General features: G+C 37.7%; 1 protein-coding gene across 2 annotated transcripts in view; it reads right to left on the minus strand.

Moving 5' to 3' along the window:
• Positions 1-426: 426 nt before the first annotated feature.
• LOC125293854 (immunoglobulin superfamily member 1-like) overlaps positions 427-10,772 on the minus strand; it is a 10,920-nt gene continuing 574 nt past the window's right edge. Inside the window, exons 2-18 of one of the 2 annotated variants that reach the window (XM_048242012.1) lie at positions 10,100-10,223; positions 9,461-9,505; positions 6,464-6,727; positions 6,010-6,291; positions 5,615-5,878; positions 5,180-5,461; positions 4,765-5,028; positions 4,379-4,651; positions 4,005-4,280; positions 3,429-3,710; positions 3,033-3,305; positions 2,822-2,923; positions 2,661-2,717; positions 2,227-2,289; positions 2,010-2,057; positions 1,541-1,594; positions 427-1,424 (exon numbers count right to left, since the gene is read on the minus strand). In XM_048242012.1, the coding sequence (XP_048097969.1) occupies positions 1,417-1,424; positions 1,541-1,594; positions 2,010-2,057; positions 2,227-2,289; positions 2,661-2,717; positions 2,822-2,923; positions 3,033-3,305; positions 3,429-3,710; positions 4,005-4,280; positions 4,379-4,651; positions 4,765-5,028; positions 5,180-5,461; positions 5,615-5,878; positions 6,010-6,291; positions 6,464-6,727; positions 9,461-9,505; positions 10,100-10,130 (2,868 nt within the window). In that variant the 5' untranslated portion in view covers positions 10,131-10,223 and the 3' untranslated portion in view covers positions 427-1,416. Of the gene's footprint in view, positions 1,425-1,540; positions 1,595-2,009; positions 2,058-2,226; positions 2,296-2,660; positions 2,718-2,821; positions 2,924-3,032; positions 3,306-3,428; positions 3,711-4,004; positions 4,281-4,378; positions 4,652-4,764; positions 5,029-5,179; positions 5,462-5,614; positions 5,879-6,009; positions 6,292-6,463; positions 6,728-9,460; positions 9,506-10,099; positions 10,224-10,772 lie in introns of both variants that reach the window. The other variant, XM_048242011.1, reaches the window with a different exon arrangement.

The following is a 10,772-nucleotide window of genomic DNA, read 5'->3' on the forward strand; positions in this document are numbered from 1 at the left end:
ACTATGAAGTGAAGTGCAGGTTACATCTAGGTTGTGTTCATTACATTAAGTAAAGCTAACTTCAAAAAAAGTATTACCCAGTTCACCAATCAGTAGCAACAATCTGTGGCGGTTAACTTTAGGCCACCTGTTTCTTACAATATGGAATGTAAGAGTCTAAGCTAGCCTTGACAAGGGTTTCAGCTTTATTTTATACAGCATTCATCTCATAATCCGCTAGCTGCCTGTCAACCGAATACATTGTTAAAAAAAATGTGGTCTCTGTGCACAGCTTAGGCTCAAAAAACGGCCTGGTGAAGCCATGACAAACATTTCCAGCCATTCACCGACGAGATGCAGTTCAGAAGAGTTTCAGTTCCACGGGATGGAGGGGCGAGCTAGCTCTATGTTTTGTTTGAATGTCAACAGAAGTGACGTTACCCAACATCGCTTAGAGTGCCTTTAAGTTTATTAAGTAAAAAAATGACACTTCATTTGAACTAAACATAACATGTCCACCATAAAATAAACAACAATAAATTGAATTGACATGCTCAGCAAAGTCAAAACACTTGTGAATGTCTGATGTAATGTCTGATTGCACAAAACTTACAAGAAAAGAAAATCTATTTAAAAACTAGAACTCGCACTGTATTACATTCTATGGCTGCTCTTTAAAACTGTATATAGGCTGCAGCATTTGACATGTCAAAAAAACATCTGATGTAACCTCTATATGTACAGTATATGAACACATAAAAACAGAACCATGGGCTCTAAAAAAAGGGGATTTATGTTGTTACCATTTTGATTGCAAGAGTAGATTTTGAGTGGCCCACAAGATAGCACACTCCAAATGATCTGTATTCCTTTTTTTCTAATTAACCTAATATTGTTAAAATATGCAGTATGACCCCTTTCTCCAATAAGTTACATCTTAATATACGTCAAATCTCAAAAGAAGAAAAAGAAGACCATTTACTTCATGACACACCTGTTAAATATACACAGATATGTATGGCAGGCAGTATTTATACCATACTGTATATATGGTATATACATTGGCATATTATTATATTAATATACCAAAAATATACACACCAGCACCAGAGCTTTAGAGCCCAAATAAATCACAACAGCTTAACAAAAATAGGCCTAAATAAACAGATGTCATACAGGTATTAAATCTGTTATATAATAAATCAGTACAACATATTACTCAATACTCAAAGATAAATACAGCAAAATTAGATCTAAGTGCAGGAATATAAGACCTTGAAAAGATGTAGTCCTGATGATTTAAGGCCTGTTGTATTTGAGCTGCCATTGAAATATAGTCATTTTCAGGTAACATCCAGTATACCTGTATATCTTTGCCATAGAGCATTAGACAACATATGGGATGTGATGTTGACAAATCCACAGGGTAGGGTATGGTCACAAGCCTAAACCATTTTGAGGCAGACAATAAAAGACAATTAACTTAGGAAAACTAATCAACATCTGAACAGTCATTTACTTGTAATGTAATGTAAAGTAATGCAATGATTTAAACTGATACCTTTAAATGATTTTAATAATCCATCTGTTTCCTCTTTGTTTTGACTTTCTTTTGCTAGTTTGAGGAAAACACATTTTGTTAAAGTGATATACAGTAGATAATGTAGAAAATGCAGAGGTGTGCACTCAAAGACCAAAACCAACTTGTTGTTTTTTAAGTTTGCGATTTGAGTCTACGTTTTGATTGAAGTTCCTGAATTTGCCAGTGCGGCTCCAATCAGTTTTTTTTATTTAATTATTATTAAAATGTTTTGATGGAGTGACATTGTATACAATGGTTGTCCTTGTTTCCTATACATATCCAGACCTGAGTGCAAACACTGAACAGACAGCAATAAGACTGAGACATGCAATTCGCTGAATGAAAGTATTAAATCAAAATCACAAACTGTGCCTGTCACAAGTTACAAAAGGCATTTAAAATGGTAAAATCCTTCATAATATCACTTCAAGACAAACTGCAAACTCACCTTCTTTCAGCAACTCATCAGAAAGAACTGGAGGATCTTCAGTTTTTTCTAAAGGCAAAACAAAAGGTTCCCTTGTATGGTCACTGACATGATCAGAAACCGATATCACATTTGGTGCCAATCTTGCTGAATTTTCAAGATTAGGCTTAATGTAGTTGTGTAGTAAAGTGTAGAATGAATACAGGTAGTTCTACTGAACTTTCAGAAAGAATCTTACCTGCTGTTAGAGGTTTATTATCAACTGTTTCCGCTAGGCACAATTCTGTTTCCGAACCTATATCTGCACCTAATGGAAAATTGATGAAACAACACACAAAGAGACACTGACACGCCTGTTGTCAACCAAGAATAAACAAGATCCAACTGCACTTTTGACATTTTTTTAAAAAGCTAAAGGCAATTTTGGATCAAATAACACCATTCAGTGAAATGTATTTTTTAAAGACTTATTTAAAAGACAATATTGGTTTTACACCAAATTATATTATTTGGTGTCATATTTCATTACTCATGCAAAAATGTCAGGTAAACCTTGTTAATTTTCAGATGATGAACAGTATATGCTGTACAGTGTACATATAGCCTATGCAGAATCATTATCCTTTAGATATGACAATATCAATGAATATGAGAAATGCTTTCAGCACTTACGCTTCTTAAGTTCAGCAAAGGTAAAAAACAGGTCTGGTTCAGGTTTGCTTTCTTCTTCTGTAACAGTAAGTATAGTCGGTGAGAGTGATCAAACATTTAAATGTTTATAGTTTACTACTTTGTTCTTTGATGAGGTAAAACATAAACAAGAAGATATTGACCTGGCTTCCGGGTGAATTTAAAATATATACAGCCCAGAACAATGAGGACTATGCCAACAACCAAGCAACCCGAAATGGCCAGAAGGATTTGCCTTTTGAGAACTGTGAAGGCAAATAAACAACAGCATAAATGTAAAAACATCCACAAGCTTGGTATGGTATAAGAGATGGTCATCTCCATCAAGAGAAGAAATGGCCATCTTACACTCACCAATGTTGTTTGCTATAAAAGCTTCACTGCGCATGGAATATGTTGGGCGGTCGGATCGGATCCCTCTGCAGCTATATTTACTCCGGTAGTTTTCCTTGGTGGCTTTGATATGAAGAGCTTTTTGTGTCTCATTTGCCATCTCCTCGTCTTCTTTGTACCATGTGTAGTTCCATGTGACGCTTGTATTATCTACCTCACACAATAATGTCAAGCTGTCCACAGAGAGGATGTCTGCCCACCCAGTCTCCAGGTTCACCACCGTTGTAGGACGAGCTATACGGAAGGCACATGAAATGACAATATGATTAATACTCTTCCAAAGACGCCTTGTTGAAACCTTTCCAAATTAAGTAAACTGTTGGGTTATTGAACTGATAGCATTGTATACAGACTTACCTAAAATCTTTATTTCTATAGTTGTGCTAAGTTCTGACACATACGCCCCTCTCTTAGTTTTACACCAAAATGAACCATGATCTTTCACAGAAGCAGATTGGATCGTGTAAGTCGCATTTCTTGGGTCAACGTCTCGGATTTTCTCTTGAGGACTATTTTGGAACCACTGATATTCCCAGTCTGTAGAATCAATCTTCACTTCACACATGAAGGTCACTTGTTCTTCCACATAAACTGAGGTGTCATTTTGTTGTTGACTCAAGGTAGGCACAGCCTTATTGTCTGACAAAACATAGAAGATAAACAGTATTTAATCAAATATTTTCCAGGCATTTTCGTTACATATAATTAATATGGACTGCAGCATCAGCATGCTACCATGTGCTGATATGCAGTAATAACTTCTGAATTACTCTACAAGGGGAAAATATACACTGGTAGGGGAAATATAATCTGGTATTCAAATGAAATGCAAATAATCATTTACAGTGAATGTGAATGCTATTGTTACTGAGTACAGTTTCTACAGGTGTGGACTCATGGTAAGTGTAAAATGAAACTGAAATAGATATTTACCATAAACATGGATGGAAATACTGTTACTGACTACAGTTTCCAATTGTCGTTTATGGACTCCTTGGCAAGTGTATTCTCCAGTGTCTTCAAGCACAACAGAGTCCATTAAAAGTGTATCGGTATTTTTATTTTTACCACGGAGCAGATGTTGTGTTCTGTACCATTTAAAAGTCCATCCTGGTGAAGTTGGAATACCATTGCACTTCATGCTCACTTTCTCAGTGGGGAAAACTTTAGCCCAATTAGACAGCCGCTCCAATGTTGGTACAGGTGGCTCTGCATAAGACACAAAGGAAAGATAGAACTGTTTAATGGGGCATTGATGATCTCTATTCAACCATTCCCAAAAGTAAAAAGAATCTATTTCTATTTACCTTCAATTGTCAATCCATGTGAGTCACTGTATCCAGAGGAGAAATTCTCTCTTTTAACCTGACACTTGTATTCTCCATTATGAGATCGTTGAACAGATGGTATTGTAAACACTCTCTCACTGGAGACTGGAGTTTTTTGGTCACTGCCTTTATACCACATATATGTCCATCCTTCTTGCTCCTCCGTAACACCGCAAGTTAGTGTGACATTTTCTTTTGTGTAAATTGGTGGCTCAGTGGGATCCACTGACAACAAGAGCGTTGGCGGATGGCCTGAGATCAACAGAAATAGATTTTGCACATGAACATTTCAGCAAACGTTTTTGTATTACTGATTGAATAGATAAAAAATGCTTATAAACTAAATTAAATAAAAAGGTAATTACCATAAACGTGAACTTTTATGGGGTTGCTGTGTTGGGTTTCCAAAGAGCGGAGGGTTCCAATGCATTTGTAGACTCCAGAGTCTCCAGTGTTTACAGACTGAAGGTTAAGCATGCAGTCACTGGTTTGTAAATCCTGGTCATCTCTGTAATACTTACAAATCCAGTCTGGAGAAGGAGGCATAATGTCACATTTCATGTTCACAACCTCAGAGGGGAAGAATTTGGTCCATTTGGTCTGCATGACCAGTTTTGTTTGAGGAAAATCTAGAGGAGTGAAGAGGTGGAGGAATAAAACATCAGATGGAAATTTTAGAGAGGGTGACATAAGTGAAGTGAAGGTATCATTCATGAACAAAGAAGGAACAAAGATGAATCAAACGCATATGATCAAATTTATAAGCAAGAAATGATTTACCCTTGATCACTAATGACAAAAAATCACTATGTTCAGATTTGAATCCGGATCTCTCGGCTTGACACCAGTATGATCCACCATCAGCTGGTGCCACAGAGGAAAGGGTGAGCTGGCTCTTAGACCCAGTGTTGAGAATGTGTTTTTTGTCTTGGCCTTTATACCACAGATAGGTCCATCCCTCTGAATCTTCTGTGATATTGCACTTAAGGGTGACACTTTCATTTGTATAGAACACACTGACAGACGCAGGTTCCTGTGTCAATTGGGGTTTCGGTCTGCCCCCTAGTAGTTAAAAAACAAGCATTTGGTCAAAAAGACAGATCACAGTAATCTAATGTGTATATCCATGAAGACAAATGTTGCACTCACTTAAAACTGCAAGATTAATGTTATAACCATACTGCTGATTGAACTGAGGAAAAAAATGTGAATTACCATAAACATGAACTCCAATGGGGTTGCTGGGTTGGGTTTGCAAAGAGCGGAGGGTTCCAATGCATTTGTAGTCTCCAGAGTCACCAGTGTTTGCAAACTGAAGATTAAGCATGCAGTCACTGGTTTGATACACCTGGCCATTTTTGTAATATTTACAAATCCAGTCTGGAGAAGGAGGCTGAATGTCACACTCCATTTTGACGACCTCAGTGGGGAAGACTTTGGTCCATTTGGTCTGCATGACCAGTGTTGTTTGAGGCAACTCTAAAGGAGAGAAAAATAGATGAATTTTAGAATGGGTGACATATTATGTGAAGTGGAGGTATCCATGAACAAAGATGGAAAAAGATGAATCAAACACATATGATCAAAGTTATAAGCAAGAAATTAGTTACCCTTGATCACTAATGGCAAAGAATCACTATGATCAGATTTGAATCCGGCTCTCTCGACTTGACACCAGTATGGTCCACCATCAGCTGGTACCACAGAGGAAAGGGTGTGCTGGCTCTTAGACCCAGAGTTGGGAATGTGTTTTTTGTCTTGGCCTTTATACCACAAATAGGTCCATCCCTCTGAATCTTCTGTAATACTGCACTTAAGGGTGACACTGTCTTTTGTGTAGAACACACTGACAGACGCAGGTTCCTTTGTCAACTGGGGTTTCGGTCTGCCATCTGGTAGTAAAAAAAGAAGAAAAATAAGTCAAAGAGACAGATCATGGTAATATCATGTGCAGAATCACAAAAACAAATGTTGAGAATAAATGAAGTTGATGTTAAATGAAGATTATATACTGTATGCAGGAATGTAATATCTGTATGTTTGCACATAATTTAGCGTCCTTACCAGCAACTGATAAGGACAGTGTATCACTGAGATCTGAAGTATTGTTGCCTTTCTTTACTTTGCACCGGTAGTCTCCACTATGTGACTGGTCAGCAGACGGAATAATGTAGGTGGGGGAGTCGGGGAGACGCTCATCTCCTTTCTGCCAGATGTACTCAAGTCCTGAAGAGTCCCCTTGGACACTGCACTCAAGTGTCATTTTCTCAGTTGTATATATCACATTTACAGCAGGAGTTTGTGTTATTTTGGGTTTTGGAATATTTCCTTGAACAAATAAAAGAAACAATATAACACTTAAGAGGAAGTCACATGTTTTAAAAAAGAAGTGTTAGTGTGTGTTCAGTTTCTACATTGTGATATTTTACATAATTCTTATGCTGGGCAATTGTTGGAAATCTTGCTGAAATGCAGATTACATTAGGTCAGTGGTTCTTAAACTTTTTGTCTGGCGACCCTCCAAAAAACATGGGCCAAGTCTTGCGACCCCCTTCTCTCTAATCGGCAGAATTTGGTTTTGAAATGTTGCGAGATGGGCATTGTAAGCAAATGCAGAAAATGTCTCCTCTCATAGGTAGGTTGTGTAAAGACCAAACGCATTAATGGCAGCCTTTGACTAAAAACATTTAGAAAAATGTCTTTAATCCAGACTGCAAATCATTTTGCGCCCCCTTCAAAACTTTTGGCGACCCCCAGTTTAAGAACCACTGCATTAGGTAATGGTTTGCAGAATAAGCAGTCACTGACACTAATGACTGTGTCATGTGTCATTATAGACCAGGTTTATTAGCATGTTCAGATTCCATAGCTTTGCATGCATCAGTGTTACATGTGTGGCTAAAACAAAAGCATATGCAAAATGCTATAAAAATCGTATTGACAGTTTGACTCATGTATGATTTTTTATGCATGCGGCACAGAAATATTAATCTCCACAGAACACAATAGCCTTGCATTACTGCCCCATGGTAGAGCTCTCTCTCTCTCTCTCTCTCTCTGTCTGTATCTGCTATCTGCATTAGCTTTGCAATAAAACTTGTTTTCTTACAATATTATGTTATAACACACCTGTAACAGTCTTTTAAGTAACCTATCACCACACTGCATGAAAAGTGGAACTTTCGTCAGTAAGCGGCACTGTAGATTGACGTGGAAGTTCAGGTTTACGACTGTATACTGCAATTTGCAGGCAAGACCAAGTGCACCATGTTGACATCAATCTCTTAGTTGCCAGAGTGTCTTCAACAGGTCAAACTCTGCAATACCTAGCTAATTTGTGCCATAGCAAGCTAGAGTGATTTGGACTGGCACTTATTATATTGGCTCCACCACCTCTTTAATCATTCTAAAAATCTGCTAAATACATTTTCTCAAATATTTAATGTTCACTCATCTCTCACCGAGGTTTTACATACAATGTTTGTTTGCTATGTCTGATGCATTTTAAATCAGATTTTTTATTGCAAAAGAGAGATAATGAGCTCTGCAGCGCATAGTAAACACAGCCAGAAGGATCATTGGGGCCCCACTCCCCTCCCTGAAAGACATATACACCACCGGCCTCATCCGCAAAGCAACCACAATTGTGAGCGATACAAGTCATCCAGCCCACAGTTTGTTCAGCCTCCTGCCATCTGGGAAGAGGTACAGGAGCCTCCACTCCCGCACCACCAGACTCAGCAACAGCTTCATCCACCAGGCTGTTAGGATGTTGAACTCTCTCCCCTCAGTCACCAGGCCATCAAGAAGATGACCTCAACACCCCCCCCCCACCCCCAAAATGACTGTCTTTGCACTATCATGCCATTTGCACACTTCAGAAAAAAAATGTTTACACTGATGCTGCTATGACCGAACTGTCTTTGCACTGCCATGTCACTTGCAAACTTTAATTTAAATGTCTATTTATTGGTGTGATATGTCTTAATGTTTTTAGCTATGTCTTGTTTTTAATTCTAGTCTAGTTTTTAACTACATGTCTTTGTCTTCACCGTGGGATGGAGGGAAACGTAATTTCGATTGCTGTGTATGTCTGGAACATGTGAAGAATCTACCCCTCCTTTTTGTTTTTGTTAAGCAACCTTGGGTATCTTGAAAGGCGCCCTATAAATCTAAGTTATAATGATATACTATTATTATTTTAAGTAAACAAAAGGTCACTTAAACTTACATTTGTTTTCTGCTGTGTTGATGATAGTCTTAACAGTTGCGTTATGGTGATCATCAGTTCAAATTGCGGAATTCAAGCACCATACATGCTCTAGGATGCCTTGTATGCTTGCATTTTTTTGTCTAAATATTTGGTAATCGAAAAATAACTGAAATTAATTCTGTGCAAGGGTCTAATGGCTCGTTGTCACATCAGATTAGGCTAGACCCATCTATTTTTAAAAAGCAACAATAAACTGTTTGGTCGAAAAACATGACTGGTGTTTCCGCATCTTGAGGAGCATTAGGATTTCTTTGTTTATACGCTACATAACTTTTTTTTCTCGCTCCTAATCCAACCTGCCAGAGCAGCACCTTCTCAGTGCTAGTACCTCTTGATGTACAAATTAAGCACTGCACAATAATAATATAGAAATAGGACTAGGCATAAAGTCAACGAGAAACATGTGCCCAAGCTGTACAAAAGGGTTGAACTTTCACATTTTTCAGTGAATGACTCATTTATAAAGCTGTGACAATAAGGAAAGCACACTTTCAAATTCATTTCTGATAATGATTTCAAATGAGTGAGCAAAGGAGGGTAATTTGATAATATCTACAGAAATGTGTGTCTTCTCACAAAAACTTAGTGTCTTATATGCACTGAGTAAACCAAGCATCTGTGCAAGAACTCAGTGTCTTATAGGCACTGGGTAAACCAAGCATCTGTGCAAAAATACTGTACATATTCATTCACAGTGCATGGTTGCAATCTCCTTCAGAAATGACTGACCGTGTTCACAGCTTAATCATTTCTTGTATGCATTCACATCCTCTAAAGTGAAGTCTTACCTTCAGTCTTTGACTCTTGCATCAAACAGAAAAGAACTTTAATGACTACAAAAAAGAAGAAACAGAAGCACAAAGAATTATCCATTTGAATCCCTACATTACAGGACCTAGTAAGCGGTCTAACCTTGCACCTTGCATTTGGTTGTGCACTTTAGGGACTGCTACTGTATAATTTGCAATCATGTTGAAATACACAATCTAAAAAAAACTCTACTTGATATAAAAATAAATTAATTAATTAAAGATTACAATTGCAAGCTATGGGACATAAGAGTAATTTCAAGCTTCTTATGTCTTGAACCCCATTGTTCTTCACACCTTTTCTCTCAGCAAGCTGTGAGCCATAAAACCTCATTGCCCTCTGCATGCATCTTAGCAATGGCTGTTGATTTTAAGTAAAGAACACAAAACATGGACTAAAACATGATAATATGGAACAATGACACTTTCGTGTGGGTTATCCTTGCAGTTCCTTTAAACAAAATCTAGAGTAGCCATACCTAACAGGTCACCCAGTCCTTGCTTTTGTCTATTAATTCCTTTTTGAACATTTATCGGAATTTACCTTTTCACACTTTCTGTAGGACATTTTAGTCAACAAACTACTGCAGAGACATATTAACTAAATAATTATTTTACCTGTGATGAGGAGAGCTTTGAGGCGAGCCATTTTGTTCCATCTAACTGCTCTATCAGTCCAGTCACCACCTCTGCAGTGTGCGACACAGCTCTTTGACTTCAGGTTGTCAAGATTGTGGTTTTCCTGTCAGTGCACATACTTTTTTTTCACTGTGACAGGAAACTAAAAGAAGACTGTAATTTTGATTGAGCATTCAAAAGGCTGTCATGCATAGGAAGAGTTTGATAGGTTGGTCTGGAGTTGCCATATAAGTGAAAAACAGAAGTCTGACCAGAAATGGATGACCTCATTGTGAAATCCTCTAAGCGCAGACTCGTAGGGGCCATAGTCTTAGCATGTTAGCAAATACAGAGTGTCACAAACATGGCATCTGAAATGTGCATTTCACAGTGCATTATGCAATATGCATTTAAAGTCTGGCAGTCCAAAACTTTGAAAATGTAAAACTTTCACATATAGCTAAATAGATTATTTTATATCTAAGACCCCTGTAGACATATGTACTCATCATGTTAATGCAATGTAGCTTCATTCTTACATTTAAAATTCTTAATGCATACAACAAATTATGCATTTGTTTCTGCACTCTGAACAGTCAGAATGGTAGACATGGTGGTCATAATGTTCTTCACAGCACCACCACCGCCATGCTAAAAATGTTTGCATGAGGCT

Source organism: Alosa alosa, chromosome 4, assembly GCF_017589495.1.
Source record: "Alosa alosa isolate M-15738 ecotype Scorff River chromosome 4, AALO_Geno_1.1, whole genome shotgun sequence".
Taxonomy (NCBI): domain Eukaryota; kingdom Metazoa; phylum Chordata; class Actinopteri; order Clupeiformes; family Clupeidae; genus Alosa; species Alosa alosa.